At 31.9% G+C, this 23,312-nt stretch overlaps 2 protein-coding genes across 3 annotated transcripts in view; one reads left to right on the top strand and one right to left on the bottom strand.

The window, feature by feature from the left end:
- Nucleotides 1-23,312, top strand: part of LOC132927172 (uncharacterized) — a 50,981-nt gene that overhangs the window by 15,137 nt on the left and 12,532 nt on the right. The window lies entirely within an intron of this gene.
- On the bottom strand, nt 1,899-10,995 carry LOC132927414 (uncharacterized). The gene is made up of 2 exons (XM_060991935.1): nt 9,634-10,995; nt 1,899-4,110 (listed from the first exon to the last, which is right to left on the bottom strand). Exons 1-2 carry the CDS (start codon nt 9,660-9,662, stop codon nt 2,292-2,294), a joined length of 1,848 nt encoding a protein of 615 aa, XP_060847918.1. The 5' UTR covers nt 9,663-10,995; the 3' UTR covers nt 1,899-2,291.

Genomic DNA, 23,312 nt, shown 5'->3' with positions numbered 1-23,312 from the left:
AATGGTATAACCAAACATTTTAGATTTGGGGATAGGAGAGAGAGAGAGAAAAAGTGTGTTGATTGTTCACAAATTTAAAATCGACAAATAGAATTCTAAAAAAAATAAAAATAATCATTTGAGTAAAAATAAAAATTTTACCTATTGTTTTTCAAAGACAAGTGTTAAAAACAAATATTTTATTAAGTACCTAAAGGTAACAATAGATGATTTTAACTAAAAATCTGAAATAAAATATAAATAATATTTTTATGAAAATGAAAATGTAATTTTATATACAGTGATGGATTTAGGTATAAAGCTATAAAAGAGTGATTTTTTTGGAATTCATTTACAACTTATTCATGATTATTCTTTTGGCAAAAAGTTCGTTCTTTACAATCAGAACGGAATGATGAATGCATTCACTTTTCAATGTTATAGAAAATTTGATTTAATTGGTTTTTTGTGAGTTAAAAATGAAAATATACAGTATTTTTCAAAATAATTTAGGAAAATGAAAAATAAATTATACAAAAAAAAGAAAGAATATAATATAATGCACCACCAGTTTTGGACAAAATCGATTTAGTTATTTTGTTGTAATTTAATTATGAAAAATCGTAGATACTTGTTTGAATTAAATATTTTCGTGAAATAGTAAGATTAAAATTTATAAAATATGATATCAATTTCAAAATAATATTTTGTTACTTTTGAGCAATGTATAGGTATTTTCAATTATTTAATTTTTTTTTTTATTTAAAAATAGCTTCATAAGTTGTTCTTACTGAAATTAAAAAAAATAATATGTCATAATATACTGCGTTCATAGTTAATGCATGTTTGAAGTTGACATTTTGATATTTTGACAATAATATGTTTTGTCAATTTAACAAATTTGTTTATGAGACTGAAAACCATTAACAGCTATTATACTTTCATTATCGTTTTTCATATTTAAAATATTTAGACTATTTCAAGCTATTTCTACTATAAGTCTACTTTATGATCTATTTACACAGTTTAACTGTATATCACAATTAACTAATGAGTTGAAATAATTGTTTTTTTTTTTAATAACTTATGCGATGTTCTTGGAATATATTAGTTCAATCTTCCTCATTACTAATATAATATAAATAAATTCATTACAGTAGTATCTGAAAACAATTATATAAAATACTAATTTATTATTCCTCGGGTAGAGTAGTTGATGGACTGAAAATTGCTCTAAGTTTGAACAGTCTTTCTACGTCAGTGTAGTTAGTGCACCGAAACACTTGAAGATATAAATTATGGAACCGTCACGCGTACCGCACCTTTATACGTATTTAAGAGCCGTAATTGTTGGTGAATTCTCACTCAGTTTATAACACATTCAAAGAGTGTTAGTAACGAGAGTTTTACAGTAACCGTTTATAGCAGAGATAGGCAACTGGCGGCTCGCGTACCATTTTTAACTGGCCCGGTGGCCCGTGCTACATTAGAAATTACTCTATATAAAAATATAAAATGTTAGGATTTTTTTGCATTTTATTTTATTATTTTATTTATTAAAACCGACATAGTTTTTATTGTATGATGTATATTATATGAATTCTTATCTAGTATTATTGAACTATAAATGTCAATTGTACATTTTATTGGCCTTTATTTTTGTTTTTGCTTTCTACGATCTTTGGTCCGCTAGATTTTCACTTTCAAAAAATTGGCACTCTAGAAGCATTGAGTAGCCCATCCCTGGTTTATAGTAACGATAGTGTCCTATATCCATAGTTTTTAAATTTAACCATAATAACTCCAAAAAAATATAGGTACCTTCGACAGGCGTTTTCAGCTGTATATCTGCAGTTGCATAGGTACTGTTATGGACGTCTCCACAACCGAGTTTGTTCGTTAGTAATAAATACGCGGTGTTTAAGTTATCACTAATACTTTATTAATATAATCAATTTTAAAAGAAATTAGTACACAGAATAATTGTTAGACTTAAGAAAATAACAGAGGCTCTGCTCGATGGTCTGTCAGGACTACACTAAATATTATACAGACGGCGAGACACGGTAGGGGCTCGCTCGGGCTCAAAACTGTCCACACAGCGAATTCCCTAAAACCGTGTCACTCTATCGGTTCACATGTTAATATGCTTACACACTATACTATATTATATTATATTATATTATAACTATATCCTATTCTGTGTATAGCATACAGACAGGGGTTCACAACACCCCCCGGACTACATGAGACATGGGGGTCTAATGATCACCATGTTTCACTTCATCCGTGAGTTCTGATGCTCTGAAGTTTTAGAATTTTGTAAGGGAGTGTGTGGATTGCACATACTCTGCTACATTCTGGGGTTCTGCTATTTCCGGTCTGTAGAGTCGAGGTAGATTACACTTATATTTGATCAACATGTACAGAATTATAACTATTATTAAAATGACAATACAATAAACTATAATAAAATGATGATCTGGATTTACAAATATGTTGGTATCGTTGTACATTTTAGATAATTCTTTCAGTTTTTTAGCATCTTCAGCTAACTGATTAAAATTTTTAAAATATTTATTTGTATCTATTTGCTCGGGAACACGGCTGTTAATTATTTCTGGCATTTTTAATATTGCGTGCAGATTCGGATTTTCTGGAACGAAATCTCTATGAATTTCTGATGATAGGGTTCTTGATGGTGTTAAAATCAGATTTTCTGTATATATAACACAATTATCGGAAATTTGAATTTTTCCTGTACCGTTGAGTAGGATTCTGCTAGAGTTTTGTGCGCATGTTACTGTAACTGCTTGCGAAATGCAATAATATAACCACGCGTTTTGTAGATAAAGCTTATGCCAGATTGTAGTATTTAGGTTCAGATATTTGAAATTACAAGCTCCTATCGTTTGATACGGGGAATTGTACAAAGATACCTCACAATTATCCTGGTGTTTAGATTTACTAATAGCCTCAGGATTTACACATAACTTAAAAGAGAACAATGTTTCACATTTTTCATACTGATCGTCGGTTAGACTGAAATGATATTCGTTAGTATCGCTTATTGCCAAGTACTGAGCTTGTGGTTCAATGATTAATATATTACCTTTATTTGTAGGTATCGGAAGTGGAATATTATGAAACAGGTTAAACCGAAGGTTTGACAATAAGGGTATACGGGTTACAAATACGAGATTCTGTTGGATGTACACTACGCTTAACTTGGATGTACGGAATAATTCCGGGATAGATAAATGAGATTCAGTTATAGGTAGCTCTAGTGTAGAAGGTAATGTCAGTTGTATTTGTTTAAGTTCGTGAATCAATTGAGATGGGGGGTAGACATTTGTATGCATCAATCCATTTAACGCTGAGTTGACAATGGATTGGAGGTTTTGAGTTTCCCAAGCAAATTGGTTTAGGAAAACTGTCAATATTGCAGTGTGTTCCAGGAAGGTGTTTTGTATTTCCAATACATTGATTGTTGCCTCAGAATGCCTTGATTGTTCTTCTATTCTGTTTATATTCTGCTGCAATTTCTGATCATCTGTTAGCAGTTCATGCATGGTGGAATTTACGTTATTTATGACTGAAGAGACTATGCGTATCTGTTCCTGTGATAGATGAACATATTTATCCTCGGAACGAGCAAGATGTTCAATGTTTTTGTAAAAGAATTCTGCATCCTGATCGGAGCAAACTCCAAAAAGAATGTTTGCTAGCCTTCCTACTGCATTTATCAACCCACGAGATTGTCGGTTCGGATGTTCAGAGGTTCTGTGGTCTGACCCAAGGATTCGTATGACAGAATTGAGATTTGATTCAATTTCTTGCATGAACGGAACCGTGGATTGTATGAAATCCGTACACGCACTAGTTAAGATCGAATCCTCTCTTTTTTTCAATTGAATACAAATATCGCCCGTTTGGTCATGGAATTTCTGGAGTATTTGGTACTTCATGTAATAAGTTGTTAGATTCACGTAAGTGATAAAATCCCAATTGGTGTAGGAAATGCGAAGAGGTCCCATTGCTTCAAAGTATAAGCCCGATGAGTTCTGAAATGAAGTAACTTGGAAACTTCCGCTCTGAGAGTTTGAAAGCCCACGACATACCATTGAGGTTCTGAAACATAATTTAGATTTCATTCATGAAATTTCTTCAAGAGATTTTTGTGCAATTTTACATGTTTATTTTTTTTTAAGATGGTCACATTCGGAGAGTCCGCATTAGTTTCCACCACTGTGAATGGTCCTAACCACTTAGGTGATAATTTTCCTTTACTTGTTTTTTCTTGCACTATGACTTTATCACCTTCATTGATTTTCAAAGGCACGGCTGTACGATCATATCGCTCCTGCGATTTCTGTTTTGATTTCATCTGTTGCTCTGTTACCATCTGGTGCGTTTCTTGCATAAGACGTTTCATTTCGTATTGATAATCTTGATAATTATACTGAGGTTCTGGCTTACGACTTAACGAATTTGGTATTGATAATGGATATCCGTACACGATTTCATGTGGTTGAAACCCTGTGGCTGTGTGTACTGAAGAATTATGACAGTACATTGCATAAGGTACATGTACATCCCAGTTTTGTGGATTTTTTCCAGAGTAGTTCCTTAAATATTCACCTAAGGTGCGGTGACTCCTCTCCAAGCTACCGTTACTCTGCGGATGATACGGGGTGGTCGATGTTTGAGAGATATTTAAAAGTTTGCATACTTCCTTGAAAACCTTACTAAGGAATTCAGTTCCACAGTCCGTCACTAGAGATTCAGGTTGCCCATGCAGACATACAAATTGAGTGACAAAATGCTGTGCGACGGTGTTTGCTTCATGATCCTTCATGGCACACGCCCAAGTGAATTTCGAAAAATCATCGATTAGAGTTAAAATATACGAATTCCCGTGGTAGGACTTGTTGAGTGGTCCTACGATGTCCATAAATACTTTTTCGAATGGTTTCGATGCAGTAGTTGTTATTACCATAGGTTCTTTGATGGTCCGGTTTGGAGTCTTGTTGATTTGACATGCAGGACATTTCTTGATGTATTTCCGGATTTGTGCCCTCATACCCTGCCATTGGTACTGCTGTGAAATTTTATTATATGTGCGCGTTACACCTTGATGTCCACCAAGTGGATTTTCGTGAAATTCCTTTATGATCTGTAGTTTGTTATCTGTCGTTAACTCATCGCGAGTGTATATCTGAATATACACAGGAGAGTCACGGAAGGTATACCTTAACATATTTCGTACGACTTCCCACTTCAGTCCATCTAGGTCGCAGCCTAGACGTGGACAAGCGAGCTGCGTAACTTTATACTTGACGCAGATTGACTTGAGGTTCTGTAGACTTTGGAAGAGAATTTCATAACTTGATTTTTGCCAGAAAAATTCTTTTGTGATTATATAAAACACCTGATGATTGTTCACATTGATTGTTGCAATCTCTGTTATTTGGCATTTTTGTCGACGAAGTTCATTAAATTTTCCAAATCGGGTTCGGAATTCAAATGCAATTCCTTTCCTTGCTTTAAAATCTGCTGATACACAATGTGCTAATGAGATTCCAGCCTCTACGGAAAACAGATCTCCTGTTAGCTCGGAAATTTTCTTCGTAGGACCCAGTTTAATTTCATCTGCTTCCAGAAATGCTTGATAACCAGTATCAACTTCCCTTTTCGATTCTAGGTCTAGGTGTTCGTTGTCTACTGATTTTAAAGAGGTTCCTTGAGTTTCTGGAGGTTCTGATTGGTTGTAATGACTCGATGAGGTCTGAGCTCTAGTAGTTACCGTTTGAATACGACTCAGTGCGTCAGCATTTGTGTTGTTCACTCCTGGTTTGAAATGGATAGTGTACTGGTACTCTTCCAGCTTGAGGCGCCAACGAGTGAGTCTTGATCCTGGATCGGTAATATTAAACAACCATACTAGTGCTCGATGATCGGTAATTATATTAAACTTTTGTCCGAATAGATAAGGTCTATATATCTTAATTCCCCATACTATGCTGGTTAGCTCCTTCTCGGTGGTGTTGTAGTTGATTTCTGCCTTATTTAGAGTACGAGATGCAAATGCTATCGGCAAATCCTTTCCTATCGGTCCTTGCGACAGTACACATCCGATCGCGTAGTCACTTGCATCACAAGTCAAGTTAAATGGTTTAGAGAAGTCCGGATATTGTAATATAGGTGCCTGTGTCAAGAGGTCTTTTAACTGTTCAAAAGATTTTTGGCAAAGGTCACTCCATCTGAACGTTGCGTCCTTTTTTAACAATGAGGTCAGTGGCTTAGCGATCTGCCCATAGTTTCTAATAAATCTTCTGTAGTAGCCTGAAAGTCCTAAAAATGACTTAACCTCTCTCACATTTCTTGGAATTGGAAATTGTTTCACACAACTTATCTTCTGAGGATCTGGCTTGACTCCTTCGTCAGTGATTTGATGTCCGAGATAATTGACTTCTTTTCGGAGAAATTCGCATTTCAGTGGTTGAAGTTTGAGATTGTATTTGCGGAGTCTCTGAAAAATCTCTGTGATTTTCTGTGAATGATCATTTAGATCTTTTGCATAGATGATTATGTCATCTAGGTATACGAATGCTTTGATTCCGTTTATACCGATTAGTACTTTATTCATGAGCCTCTGGAATGTCCCTGGAGCTCCCTTCAAACCAAATGGCATTCGCTGAAATTCGAAATGTCCCCGGTCTGTAGAAAACGCTGTTTTGCTACGGTCGGAGGGATCCATCGGGATTTGGTGGTACCCATGGGCTAAATCCAAGGTACTGTAATATTTTGACCTCCCTAGTTGGTCCAAAATATCCACGATGTTCGGAAGTGGAAAAGCATCCCCTATCGTAACCTCATTAAGTCGGCGAAAATCCACGCAGACACGGTATTTAACCTGGCCATTGACGTCGGGTTTCTTCGGAACTACTAGGAGTGGAGCGTTCCAAGGCGATTCACTAGCTGTAATCACACCTTCCCGTTCAAGGGTCTCCATTTGGTCCGTAATTTCCTGTCTATGCCTTTGTGGTAAACGGTAGGGCTTCACGTGAATTGGCGATACCGCTTCTGAGGTTTTGATTCCGTGTGTCACTGCTGTAGTTGCTGTCACCCGATCTCCTTCTAAGAAGAATATGTCAGAGTAATCTTGACAGATGGCCACTAATGATCCCTTTTCCTCCGAATTTAGATGATCGGTTCTAAGTGCTTCTTCCAATCGTTTTAGTCGACTACTGTTTGCATGAGGTTCTTCTTGTTGATCCATGACTTGTACCGAATGGATTAGAGCTTCCCTGAACTCCTCGTGGACCAATTCCTTTAAATTGGGCGTCTTTAGCCTTATTGTTTCTTCGGTTGGGTTGATGAGTGTGGCTAACACCCTTTTGTTTTGTACTCTGGTTACAGCATTACTGCACAAGACTGATTTCGTGATTTCTTGACATTCAATGATGATTATTTTGTCTTCCGCGTGATTCCCTGCTTCTATTCCTACGAGGGTTTCAGTGCGAGGTTGTAGCACTATTTCAGCCCCGTCAGGAATAATGACTTCGTTAGTCTGGTAATTCAGAATGATTTTGTTTTCCACCATAAATGGCCGTCCAAGGATACCATCGTTTGGGATTGGGAATGCAGAATGAACTACTTGGAACATTGCAACTATAGTTTTATCCTCGATAAATAGTTCCAATTGTGTTTGTCCCATTGTGTGTACTATCTGGTCATTAATGCCCTTCAGCTGATATATGACGTCTTCATACACGATAGTCTGATCTGCGAGGGAAGATATTTTTATTAAATTAAGCTCACTCCCAGAATCTAAGAGTAGCTTCGATTTTTTGTTGATGGTCTGTTGAATGTGGCAGGTTAGATGATCTTCATCTAATTCTGCTTTGAAGTAGAGGATCTGTCGTTGCCGGTGTTTTTTAACTCGCTCACCGGGCGCCCACCGCTGGCGGCCGGTTGCTGCTGGTTTTCCTGCTGGTTGCCTTCCTTTTTGGAGTTTACATAATTCCTTTTACGGCAATCTTTCAGCATGTGCCCTGGTTTTTTACAGTAGTTACATTGAATACTCCTAACTGGTGCCGTTACGGAAAAAGGTTTTGAGTTTGTCGTCGTCGGTTTGCTCCTACAGTCCTTCGCCATATGACCGACTTTATTGCAGTGAAAACAAGTGGGTTTCTTCGTGGATTGGTGAGGCGCCCCATATAACTTCTTTGTTGCTTCTTGCGAGTTTCTGACCCGTTCTTCTTCCCTTGCTGCTTGTATGGCCCTGTCTAATGTTAATGGATTCCTCGCCTTTATGAAGTCCTTTAAAGGTCCTAGTCCCTCTACAAAGACTTGGATGCTTTGCTTCTTGATGCTCGTTCCTAGCGCTTGGGCTACCTCCCAACTGTGCCCACTTGTCTCTTGCTCTATGATGAGTGTTTGGAGTTGCTCAATTCTGTTGGCGTAGTTTGTTACGTCTTCTCCGATTTTCTGTCTCGTCGAATACAACTCCGAGAATAGATATGTGGTCGTCCTCTGCGGTTCCAATGCAGACTTTAACGCTTCCTTTAGTTCAGCCCAGTGTCTTATCTCCTTAAACTTGACTGCCTGACGGGCTTTCCCTGTCAGTCTAACTTGTATTCCTTGGAGTAGTCGAGCCTGTACATGGTCATGCGCGCATGCTAACGCAAACTCGCATTTTTCCAAAAATATCTCTAACTCCTCCTGCTTGTCTCCACTGAACGAGCCTGGCAAGAGTTTTAGAGCAGCCTCCAATCCTATTGTCTCTTCTCTGGGTCCGAATGAATATCGGACACCTGATTGATCCGAGTTTCCTTCAGTTATTGGAGGATTTGATATTGCTTGTGTGTCTGTATTCGATTGTCCTTCAGAATTTACCATGATGCTTTGTCGAGTATTATCGTTAATACCCGTTGTCTGAACTGCTTCCTGAATGTCTTGATTCATGTTTTGGTAACTGGAGTTAAGAGGAGGGGAAGGTATAGTCTGATTTAAAAGATTTTCTTCAATGGTTTGGTCTAGGATATTAAGGTTGAGTTGATTTTCTACTTCCCCCAAAACAGTATCTACTTCCCCCAAAGTTACGGAGACGTTATGTATTAACTCTGAATTATGGTCTATTAGTACGCCAGTTCTGATGAAGATGTTATCAGTACTGATATTCCCAATAGAACGTTCGGATGTCGGATTTTCTGGATTTGAGAATCGTACTGGTAAGCTTACACGAGGGGTAGGACTTGGCGGTGTTATTGGATCACTCGATTCGTTATCTGGATTTGGGGACGATCTATCCAACCCGTTTTCCCGTTTTCCGCTCATTAACTACTTATCTACTTGGCTGATACTTAACGAATTGCTAACCTATATTTATATATATGTGTGTATGTTTACATGCAATTATAAATTAATGCTAATGTTAACTACGATATTAATATTATATTAATACAATAATACTACAGATTTACGATTCTAAATTATACAGAAAGAAATAATAATGATAAAAAAAAACAAAAATAGATAAGAAAGAAAAACGTACTTATCGATCAGTACGGAGTGTAGTCGAGATATGGTTTCAAAAATTTTTTTTTTTATTATTATTATTATTTCTTTATTATTTTTTTTTTTACTTACAGTAGTGCAGTTAAAATGATCCTTGCCATGTTTTTTATTTTTTTTTTTTTTTTTACTGATTTTTTTAACACTTCTACTGGATGCTCAAATGATCTGCACTGATGTTCTGCTTGGCTTGGCTCGAATTCCTTGGATGTTAACGACGACTTTCCTCTTCGACTGCGCTTGTGGAATCGACGTTCGCTAGCCCCGAAACTGCTGGCGCGGGGACCACTACACCCTGTAGTGGGTTTCTCTGCTTGCTTACGACTTGTCGTTAATAAACAACGGTCGCATATATTTTATTTGATAACGACGATCGCGTATTTACACCGATTACAACGATCGCGTACTTTTAAATTTAACGCTTATCAGTTATCACGAATTCGAAACGCTAACGCGAGTTGTGTTGTTTGTTTACACTTCACGGCGGCGCTGATTACGAGCGTCGTGCACTGGATATCAGTGTTTTCAGCGGCTATCAGCTGCTGGTACTATATTATAATATATATATATATATATATATATATATTCGGCGGCGGCACAGACGTCTGGTTTCGTAACTAGCATACACGGCAAATGCGTGCGTGCGTAAGTGAGTGTCGTTCGGTTCGGGCGGCACTATCGACACGGCGGCGGCGGCGCGTGTATTATGCGTCGTTTGCGTGTGTGTGTGCGCGCTTATAAATTTCAGCGGTACCACGAACGGACGCGGCGGCTGTGATGCTCGTATTACGGATTCGCGTTCGTGTGAGTGCGTGCGCTACTAACCATTAGTTTGGGCGACGCTACGAGTACAGCGGTACTGCGGGCTCCCTTCCTTGTCGTCTTGTAAACTGGAATTTCTGTATACTTCGATGTTTTAGATTTTCTGGACACTTCGGATTTTCTTCTTCAGAATTTCTTCTTGTATTTAATTATATTATAAGCATAGATTTACTTTAACTCAAAATTACACGGCATTGACTAACTTATTGTTTAACGAACTGGAATCTACGGATCCCACCGCTGCCACCAAAAATGTTATGGACGTCTCCACAACCGAGTTTGTTCGTTAGTAATAAATACGCGGTGTTTAAGTTATCACTAATACTTTATTAATATAATCAATTTTAAAAGAAATTAGTACACAGAATAATTGTTAGACTTAAGAAAATAACAGAGGCTCTGCTCGATGGTCTGTCAGGACTACACTAAATATTATACAGACGGCGAGACACGGTAGGGGCTCGCTCGGGCTCAAAACTGTCCACACAGCGAATTCCCTAAAACCGTGTCACTCTATCGGTTCACATGTTAATATGCTTACACACTATACTATATTATATTATATTATATTATAACTATATCCTATTCTGTGTATAGCATACAGACAGGGGTTCACAACAGTACCTATATACTCGCGTATGGTTTTTATCAACACAGGCATTAATAATTTGGAGCAAAAAATATTCAATTTAACTACCTACCACATTGTACATACACATGATATTACCTGTATGTTACATATTAATCTAGCTTGATCAAAACAAAAAACGAACAAAATAGTCAAATTAATTTCGATTCTTATGAGATAATTGAATTGTAAATTCGTTCGCTTTTAAAACTATAAAATATTATTATAGTTCATTGTTATTTACATTGACGTTATTGCACATTAATACATTTCTACAGATCTTGTATCGCGTGGATAAAAAAAAATATATGACGGTTAATGTCATTCACAAAAAAAATCTGCAAACGAATTTATTTAAAATACTTACATACTATATATGCTATAAATATTGATAAATACTATAGTAAATTATTCAACGACTACTGTTGAGCAAACCGCAGGTGTTTAATCATAATATAATTAATTTCAAGGAAAACATTTTGACATTTTTAATACAACTCTGCTGCAGACTTCATTTGTGGAGTGGTTTTTTACGAATAGGTTCTACCGATTGCAAAGAAAAACGAATTCCAAACCAATAACGAGGGAAATCCCCTCGTTTCAATACTACCCAGGTATTATAAATTTGAAATACACAGAGCATTATCGATGCACTATATAATTTATTACTATTTTTTTTAATAACAAATATTAACAATACATTTTAAAATTTTTTTTTTAATTTTCATTTACATTTCTCATCACAAAAAAATAAATCGGAAATAATTTAAGATCAAGTAAAGATTTTTTTTTTTAAGATTTTATTTGAGTTTCATTATTTTTATTAGTTTTATTGTTATTTTTATTTTTAATGTTTTTTTCATTATCTAAAAGTTATTAAATTCCGTTGGTCATTCAAGTGACGGGTCTTGTGTTAAATTCTAGGAGTGGACCTTCTAAAAAAATTCTATTACTATTAAAAATTTATTTTTTAAATTCAAAGACTCATTGGAAGTAGTGTCACTGGACGCTCCCTTCCCTCACGTTGTCATGTTTAGTAATCTATTTTATCTAATTTACTTATTGTTTTTTCTATGCAAACAGATTTTAAATGTATTTTGTAAATAAAAAAAAAAAAAATTCAAAGATTATATTATTATTGAAGATTGTCGTTATTGGGTGGCGAGACCGCCGCTCTCCCTAATAAGATCCATTAATGATTGTTAAAACGTTTTCATCTTTGAATAAATTAGAATTATTGTCAAACAATAAACTTTTAAATTATTGTATGTATTATTTATATGTAAATTATTATCCTTAATTATTATTGATAATAATTATTTAATTTTTTAAAATAACTTTTGTTAATACAGATAATTTGATATTATCGATAATTTTAGGTGGGAAAAACTTCGAATAAGTGAATGATGAAGATAAATAATGCCTGATAGACTATAGAGAGTGTTTACATTTTTAAAAAATTTAAATATCAAGAGGTTAAAAAAATGTACCAAACTATGAAAAAATTAAATATAAAATGTTTGATATTATTCATTAATAACAATTATTTAGTACATAATTATATTGTGTTTTTTTATAGGAAAAGATACTTATAATACACATTGATTTTATACGAACAAATATTTATTGGTTTTAATTAATTTCATACATAGTTTGTTGGTAATTCATTAACATTATTGCATTTATAAATATAACTATGTTTAAATATTTATTTTTATTATAAATATAAGGTTTTTTTTTATTATTTTATTTTATTTACTCTGTTTAAAATATTCAATAAAAAAATATTATATGTTCAAAATGATTTAGTGACATTTTAATTTATTTAAGTAATTAAATACTTAATTATACCTAATTTATTTAAAAAAATTCTTCGGAAAATTCTGAACTTAAATTATAGGTACATATTTTTTTACTATTTTTACAAAACTAAATAAAAAATGGGTGAAACTACTTTGAATTTCCGTGTATCGGCAAGCAGATACTCTAAATTTGACTTAAAATTATTTACTAGGTGTACATAAATGTTTTTCTTTAAATTACCAAGAGTTTAAAATTATCGAAAGTTCTAAAAATTCTTATTGACTGTTCATTATTTTGTGAAATTCAACGAATAATTGCACAACCATTTAATGTTTTCATTAATTATCTATACAATATATTCATAAATATTTTAATTTGAGTTCATTTTCTAATGCTTTTAAACACATATTTGTAATTTGTAAATGAAGAAAAGTAATTCAACAAATGAAAACATTTAAGACGTCTTTTGTTAAATTTTAAATTTAAATTCTACAAATTCCTAAGTAAAAAAAAATTGTATCTTTGCAATTGTTTGCAACTTTTTCAAACAGAATAATGCGAGCATTCTTTCCTGCCGTTTATCTATCATAGCAATACAAAAAAAAAAATATCATAATTATAAAAATAAATATATAAATAAGTAATGCAAAAACGACGACCATAGTTATTTAATTAATATTATAATATTAAACATAAAATAAGGTAAAATACATTTCAAAAATGCTTAGTGAAATCTAAATTATTTTTGAATTAAATATTTAAAATATATAATATACAATAAAACTTTATGATAATTTCAGGTTATTATTTCTTTGGTACGCCAACACTAATACAAATCTTTTCTTGTATAACTTTACTTCTGACGCGTCCAAAAATATTTATAAATTATTTAATCTAATAGGAAATAGAGCAGCGTTAAATGCTATAAATTCCAAGTAATTTTTACTCAAAGTATTCTCCGTCTTAATCAAATTCGTGAGATTCTTCTGAATGCAAATTTTCTTGCTTTTGTGGTATTAATATAAGGGTTAACTTCTAAGTTGAAGTTAATGTGCTATATTTGGTTCATAGAGTATGATTTTTAATACCAATACAAATTACAGCTAAAATAACGATTGTAGTGGTATAGTTTCAATGGAAATATGTTAAATCGCTAACGTTGTATAAAGAGAAACATTAAATTATTGTCTTATTATTATTATTATAAAATGCATTAAAGCTTGTCGAGACGGACGTTTGTAAATAGTTAAATATTGTTTGCATTGTTACGCGTGCTATTGTGCTAATCTTTTTTATTACGAACGCCATCGAAAATAACACTCTATGATATAATATATTTGACTAGTTTTAATTAATTAAACAGTATGAAAAGAACAACAAATTATTTATAGGATATTGTTTGAAGAAGCGAGCTACAATGAATACGAAAGTTTTATTCATACTTTAATATCCATTTGCAATATAAATTAGTTTACAAAAATAACACAAGTAGGTATTCAGGACTCAGGTATTCAAATTCCAATTGTATTATTTGAGAAAGGGATACTTAAAAGTAAAGTCTTAGTATCTGACATGACAATATGTGCGTTTATACAATGTTTTAATTTGTTTTATAATATTATTATGTTTAAATTTGAATAACTCTTATTACGAATAAAGTAAATAGAAATAGGTACTATAATAATAATATCAATGAAAATGTTACACTCCTTATTATTAAATTGCTTAAGATCTTCTGAAAGATCTGATCACAATTTATCGTTTTAGGGTTAATTTAATAATAATTTAACAATTGAAAAACAATGATGTAATTTCACATTCTCTTTAACAATTTTTTCAACGAAAATAAGTAAAAACAACACGATGCTTAGGATCCCGACGTTTCTATGTTATAATATTATAATATTATTACGTTCGTTGTAACTTTTGATTGTCATATTATTTTTGAAATATCTATCCACACAGTACTGCTAACAAAATTATGGTCTATAACTCAAAAACTTAAGAGGATATGAGTGCACTATTCTCTCTCTTTCTCGACCATGCATATTACATAAACAATTTTCGTTCAGCAGAACCAACCTTTTGTTGATAAATTTAATAATGTTAAAGTGAATTGACCTTTAATTAAATTCAAAGTTGAGAACCTTATCTATGTTTTTACGTTGGTTATTTTACGATATTTCAGTTTTAATACCAGGTATGAGTATTTAAAATTTTATAATTTAAAAATGCTCATAACTAGCTATAAAATTGAAATATCGTAATATAGCTAAAAAAAATTCATAGATAATATGTATAACTTAAAGTTTGATAATAAGTTTATTCACTCTTATACTAACGCCACCAAAAAAAAAAAAAGAAAAGTTTGTCCTGTTGAACGCAAAGTTGTTAACGTTGAACACGAGTCAGACAAAAAAAAATAATAATGCGCAAACATTCTCTACAAGAAAGTTATACTTCTGAATATTTATTGTAAGATTAAACATAGAGTGAACTGTGCTTACTCGTCTTGCAGTAATTGCAGAGAATAAGACTGCGAGTTATGCGATTTAAAATAAGCAATTTTCTACAGCTGATAACGTCAGATACGTTTAATTTTTTTTTAAATAGTGCATAACATTATGTTAGAGCTGTTTAAGAATAATTTCTCGTGACTTAGATTGTGAAATAAATATTAAATATATTCGGAATTGGTGAAATGTATGTCAGTCGACCTGTGTCGACATAGTGTAATTATTAATTATCTATATAATTTCAGATTCACGGAACAACTAACAAATACAACAACGTGAAGCCATCCGTAAAATGCGTACTTTATTAAATAATATTTAAATAATTTTCTATTTACATTTTTCATAAAAATATCTATATTATTTTAAACTCCTTAAAAAACTCAATATTGTTTGAACACATTTTTTTCGTCAGAAATTTGATACTTAAATATTATTAAACACTATCGCAGTCCATTTAATATTATATCATATATCATTATTATTTGTATTAAATCGTTGAAAATATTACACATTTACCGAGCGGGGAAATGGATGGTCTTTCGTATGATATAGGTAGGCACTATATAATCGCGTTATCAGCTCACAGTGTAGGATATATATGTATGTACATTTTTTTTTATATGTACAAATTAATATGTGTCACCATTTGGCACGACTTGCCGAAATTATTATAGTGTCAAATTGTGCCATTAACGTAACAAATCGTGGTATACCTACGCATAACTTATGAGTAACGTTTTTCGTGGAGGGACACGTGTAGCGTGGTGGTGATGTATGTATACGTTTTAAACTCGAACCGGAGAAGATTAATTATTTTTAATTTCAATTTATTCGTTTATTCTATTTCTATACACAGTGACGTCTATGTATATATATATATTATATGTATAACATGTTATACAAATTGAAAACAAATCAAAAATGATAAATTGGAAAGTATAACGGACACAACAATTATTAAAAAAAAAAAAATTTGATTTGAAATGGCTAAGAACATGTAATTGCAATTGTTATTATCTGGACTGCGGAAAAATTCCGAAAGTACCACATGCGCTTAACTATCGATTTAAGGGAAATATAGTTATGTATATTTATACGACTTTTTAAACTTATTTTATTTACTGTTCCGAAATAATATGTTTTATGTTTTATATTTAGCGTATAATATATAAAAATTCCTTGCTCAATATTAAAATAAGTTTACAAAGAACAAACATACATAAACTTGATTTTACTTAAAGTTTGAAAATGTTTGGTTTTACAGACCATTACACAGATCTGTACCGGAAACTTGTAAACAGATGGGCAGCCCTTTCGAGGAGATTTTCGAGCGCGACCGAGCTTTGTTATATTATGTAGTGCACATACTTGGAGAAAACTGAGATTAAACTTGATTCACCGCATTTTGCGTATTGATGAGAAGCGTACTCTGGTGTTTTCGCGAGGTTGACAGTTATTTTGATGTCGCGAAATATTGTCTTGGTTTTTGTGCCGAGTATCAATTTTATTTAGGACCTCTTCATATTGGGGGCTTGAGTTGGGAAGTGAAGTTAAATAAATTAAAAAAAGACTTAGTGGTTTTCTTAACGATGTGACTCGATGTAATAAACCGAAAACGAATAAATCGTTGTGTTTTGCGGTGCCTTCCAATTTATTATGGCTAAGCTTGACGTATACCTACACATTTTAATTTATTCATATCTACAAAAATGCTTATAACTGTGATATTTTATACTTGTTTTAATGATGCAGTGTGCCGGGACTAACCAATAAATTCAACTAAAACCTCGAGAACTTTTCTTAAAATTATGTGATTAAAAATTAAAATATTATTTGGAATATTTCGTTAGAATGCATATATATATAGGTATTAGTTCTCATATTCCGGTTTTTATCTGCACAATCTTCAAACTTAAATGCCCAACTTTTGATATTTATTTTTCGACTGTATTACGCGTTGTATAATATACAACGTGTTATTTTTTTAAGAAGAAGGTATATAGTTTGAATAATTTGTAAATTGCTGAGAATGTACATTTTTCTAAAGTGCTTATTGGCTCCTTTTCTTATTAGTATGGTTTAAAATGAATACATAAAAAAAAAAATGTGTTATGAATGACTGTATACTGTCTTAATATTTAAATGCTAAACATTGTGCACACGCCTGTATTAGGTATTTGCTTAATTGACAGAAATGTTAGTATAATAATTTATAATACTTTGTGTTAGTGGCCTACTTATATTACAAGAATATTAACAAAACAATTAACAAACACATAATGTATATAATAAGTTAATGTACAATTCAATAAAATATTTTAAATATAATCCCATTATATCCATAAAAAAAAATTGTACTCACTGACTGTCACTTGACATGTAGTATATTATTTATTAAAAAAAAAATGATTCATATTTAAAATTCAAGAAATGTAATAGGTACTTATTTATTTTACTAAAATCTATTTAGGTTTAATTTGGAAATTTATACTAATTTTATTTTTTATTTCATTTATAACAGATCCTTGATAGATTATAACTAAAAAAACTCCTATTAATAATAATTTTATACTTTCCTCACTAACAAATTATCAATTAAAACACAAGTATTGTATTATAAGATAATTTTTATATTGTATAATGTATATGGACACTTGAACATTATCGTTCATGGTTTTATATTTATTTACTGGAGGATATTTAGTGGTAAGGGGGTTGTTCAAGTGACTAAGTACTTCTATCTCTAAAATCGAGAAAAAATAATCTCTTTAATATTAACTTCAAAAAAAAAAGTTTGATAAAACGCTCAAATCTAAAATTAAATAATTGTTTTTATTGAAAATATTTATTTATTTCTGAAAATATATCTTAATTGATTTACCAAGAAATATGTTATATTCAAATGTTTAATTTTATAGGTACTAAATAGTACTTGTGAGATAATAACATGATATTTTGGTTTCTTTCCACGCATTGGCCTTCACTGTGTTTAAAAATCAATCATGACTGATATCTAGTGAACTGATTATTATAATATTCTGAAAATTTCTTCATTTAAATTTTTATATCAATAAATTATAAGCCAGTGATATAAATATTAAAAATATTAAAAATATCACAGCCCTCTATATTATTTGTTTGCCAATTTTTAGCACTAGATATTATACTGAATGTTATAGTTCCAATAATTCTATCCACAAATATCACTCAAATCCTATTAGTATTATAAAAAAAATATATTATTATCATAACAGAAAAAAAAAGTTTTTTATTATAATTTATTAATTTGTAAGGGAAAATTTTAATATTATGCGCAAACATACGATATTTTTTATGTTATGGTTAATGGATAAAACTAAAATTACAATGTTTTTAAAGTGCAATGAATACTCTCACCTCGTTATTAAAACGGTTCATCTAAATATTGACAAAATGTATCTGTATTTTTATTACACTACCATAAGTTATGCTTAAAAAGTTATAGCACAGTTATGTGTTAAAATTCAAAAATAATCATTTATCGTCAAATCAAATGAACTGTACACATATTATAATATTATGTAGGTAATATTTCTAGAACAAACCTATACGAACACCAGTTTTTTCGATGTTCTCATTTTAATGATGCAAAAATCAATATAACTTTGTATTTATATTCGTCTCACTTAGTACCTACTATTATTTAGTGTTCAATATTTCGATTTCCGAGCAAAGTATTGAAAGAAACGTACTCGCCATTAAATTTCATTATAATCGACTGAAGTGTACGGAAAACAGTGAATGTCATTGATGTAGTGGCGTCATGTGATGTAATAACATACACTACCTTTAACACTAGCAGCTATACCTCTAAGATTGTTTGGTATTTAATGAAACATTTATCCACTTTAAATTTAATTTTGTTTATATTACGTATGTTCTAATTAATTTCGCATTAAACAGTAATAACACACCTTAAATGGTCTATTTCCGTTTTCGTCTACGCCAAATGTATTGTAATACTAAACAAGGATATTTTTCGTAGTGAAATAAGTGAAGTAATGTCTCACCCTCTCACCTAACATTTGGAAAGAATAATATGTTTAATTAATAAGAGTAAGTATATTGTTCATCAAAAAACCAATTTTTTTTTATTTTTTAAATATTTAATTTTAAATAATTAATAAGAAAAAATCAGCCATTGCATAGAATCATTTCGTTATTAAATCAATAACAACAAAGGCGTAATCCATATCATTGTTTTAAGGTAAATTACACAAGACAAAACACGTTATTGTAAAATAGAAAGAATTGCGAATGCGCAACTTACAACCAACCTGAGTCAACATTTTTTGTCGTCTCGGATACCAACAATAAGGTCGCTAATTACCACAAGTGATCTGCTGATTTTGTTTTTTTTTCTTGATAATATCATAAAGAAAAATTAGTTATAATAAAATATATAGCAACAGAAGTAATTAGCATTATTATTGAAAATTATATATTGTCGTATCTTCTATTTTGTCGGTTTTTGCTCACACTAAAAATAAAATTAAATGTTTTTCTTAAAATTGTTTCGTGATGTACATATTTAAGTATATTTCATATTATAAAAAGGAAATGTGCGCATAAGTTACCTCAACAAAAATATACAACCAGAACCTCATAAATGATAATAGACATTTATAATTCACTTTCGCATGTGATAATTACAAATACTTTCATAGATAATAATAATATGTTGATGGGTAATCGATTTTATTATAAATTAATCTCGAGGAGATATTTTAATTAACTTGGTAATATAATATTGTAAAACTCGTAGTTAATGCCTTCGAAGAATTCGATTTACTTTTCCAACGAATCAATTATTGCGAACAAAACTGTGTGTACTTTTAAAAATATTTTTTTTCACTATGATTTCCATATTATTAAATGTGATCCCCGACAGGACCTGAAGTGAAAAGTCAGCTATATTCCTGTAGATGACTGAGAGGTGACCTTCGTGTCTTTGCATTTTATATCTGTTATTTATAAACAAAAATCAGCCGTATTTTTCGATATCAATAAATGGCTAAGAGTTGTTTTTACGTGCAGCCACCGGACGGTCGTGGCAGTATTCATAAATAATATAACTCCTCATAAACCTTTATTTTAAAACTACATTTTTTTTCTTTATTATTTTCTCAAAACATATTTTTTCTATACAATAACAATCTAAGAACGTATTATTGTGTTCATTGAAATCGAACTTCGGAATAAATATATATATACATTCATTTTTTTATTTTAAATTGCTTTGTTCAGTTGGACTTACTTTAATAGCTTTTAGTGCACACAAAAAAGAAAATAACATTAAAAAACAATTATTTCCATACACCTAGAATGTATATAGCTTGTTATCATATACGTATAACACAGTTAACTATTTTTATTGAGTTATTTAGTTATTATTATTTTTATTTAACATACGAGTATAAAATAACGTTTTAGAAATGTTACATTTTTGTTCAGAAATAAAATGATAAAACTTTTACAATTTCTCTGCTTTTATTACCAATTATTTTATAGTTATTCAGCTACTCGCTTGGAAAAATTAAACTAAAAAAAAATGAATGATGTTATTAGGTACGAATTCAATAACAGTTCTTACAATATGCGTAAAAATATACATCTCCAAACTAAATAAAATATAATTTTGTATTCATTCGATAACGAAATTACGAACACGCGGCGTTTTAGATAGGCAATTTAGGTACACCAATATCCCTCATTCCAATAAGAAGCATAATATTAATTAAATAATAGAATAATGGTGCTTGATAATAAAATAACAACGATTGCACTTTAGTCACATATCTATTTCCAACTTTTACGAGTGTAATATTATTCAACAGTATTATTATTATACAGTAATAAATTACATAAGTTAATAAATGTATTCTAAAAGTCTAAAACCAGCATTACACGTAAACGCAACATGTTTTCAGATTAAATTCGTATTTGTTAATTAATGCAAAACAATATTTTTTAATAGGAAACATAATTATAATATTAAAAATTTACGCGGAAAGATTGTTAGAGTACTGACGTACAATATTTTCAGCTATAAACACGAAAAACGACGTATTAATGCAAAATATTAAGATATTTAAAAATTATTTAACAGTATTTACAGAAGTATTTTTTTTTTTTACAACTAAGTTGAACTAAAAACGGTTTCTCCAAGTTTTATTTTTAAAATATGGTCATCACAGTTCATCGTTTCTCAACGTTTTTAGCGTTGCGACCCCGAAATAGTTCAAAAATGAAGTCGATCGCCTCACGATTCCCTCAAAATAAATAATAATTTTATCCTTATCGGATATGTTTATTATTTAATTTATAGGACGAATGATCAACATCCTACGCTTGTTACAAATACAAAACGTTTAGAATGTATATTATTAAGAGGAATTCGCTCCCGCGTGTGTTGCCTCTGTCTTGCACACGTACGGTACGACGACATAGACAAAACGCGTTTACGCAGCCTGAGTAGAACCCGCTCAATTTTGATTCTAGAGTAAATATACCTATGATGAAATTAAAATATGACAATATTTTGGAGGGCAAAACGCTGAGTTTTTTCCATTATTCCCAATATAATGTTCATTATAATCGTTTAAAATTAACAAAAATTTCAAAATTTTTAAACAAACCTTTAAGTTTTTAGAATTTTATTTTATTTTTTTTTAACTTATCGCTTTGTCCTCCAAAATATTGTCATCCTTTAATTTTATAATAAGTATATTTACTCTAGAACCAAAATTGAGCGAGTTTTACTCAGACTGCATAAACTTGTTTTGTCTATACCTTACGTGTGTAAGACGGGAGACAACACACGCAGGTACGACGTCCTCTTAATCATAATTAATATTATAATTTGTACGCGCACGGTTGGTAGTGGACATGCCCCCCTGTTGTCCACGACCATCGACGAGAAGGCTTCTACGGCGGAATTAAAAACTATAAGCACTTACCTATCTACGGAATTCGTTTTTGTCATCACCACAAAACGTTTTATTTTTATGTACCTATTTCAAATCTCCGTCCGTCGCGAAAGGACAGACTTTTTCTGAACTTCGAATGAACGCGACCATTATATTAAATCAAATTATCTATCGCGGTGCCGAGTTGAGAAACGTCGCCACAGCGCATGCAATAACGTCGACACGGAACACTGTGGCGACTGGTGTAGGGGATGTCGCACACGGATGTATACGACGTTTGGAGCACAGTCGGTGTGCTTGGCCGATGCCATTTCCGTTTTTGGCGTATTGAGACGTGGAACGCGTAGGTGACACTCGTGACGGATATATAAGTCGAAACGCACACGTTTAGAATACAGTGGACGTGTGCGCATAGTATATTACCAGTGGTATATATGTGTGTGTGTGTGTGTGATTAATATAATATCATGTGAACGTCAACGGAATAAACAATAATAATATTATAATGTGAATTACCGCAACGGTTTTGGCGAAATATACGGTCGAGTGTAAGACGTGATATTTTTCGAGTGTGACGGCGACGTCGGTCGGATGGATTGATATTGTCGATATCAGACTGGAAAGCCTTTGCCGCCGACGGGCGTGTTGTACGCGACGCGGTCGTCCCGTTTCGTATCTCGATCGGACGCGATGGCGTGGAGGAAGTCGGCCGGCCGCGTCGTCACGTCCCGTACAGTATAATAATAATATTCGTGGTTGTAAGATTAATAATAGACGGGTCGCTATGTGATATTATTGTTATACTATTACGTGTACACAGTAGTAATCCAATGCTACCATTGGTGCATGTGTGGGGGGGGGGGGGGTACGAGAGTGCAGTTGCAACCACGACAATTTTTCTAGGGGGGCAAAAGTATCATTTTACACCCACAGACAACATAGTCAAAAATATTATACTAATTTAAATAATATAGAATACAGTTTTACATTAAGATTTTTTCATATTGCTTTTGTAAT

The sequence above is a fragment of the Rhopalosiphum padi genome, chromosome 3 (assembly GCF_020882245.1).
Source record: "Rhopalosiphum padi isolate XX-2018 chromosome 3, ASM2088224v1, whole genome shotgun sequence".
NCBI classification, from domain to species: Eukaryota; Metazoa; Arthropoda; class Insecta; order Hemiptera; family Aphididae; genus Rhopalosiphum; species Rhopalosiphum padi.
Note: the sequence above shows the minus strand (reverse complement) of the source record. Positions and strands in the feature narration are given on the sequence as shown.

Excerpts from the sequence above, each read along its gene's own strand:
- LOC132927414 (XM_060991935.1), bottom strand. The coding sequence starts at position 9,662 with ATGGCAAGGATCATTTTAACTGCACTACT. Across the intron at positions 4,111-9,633 it reads ATCATTTTAACTGCACTACT|AACCTCAATGGTATGTCGTG; the intron begins GTAAGTAAAAAA and ends ATTATGTTTCAG.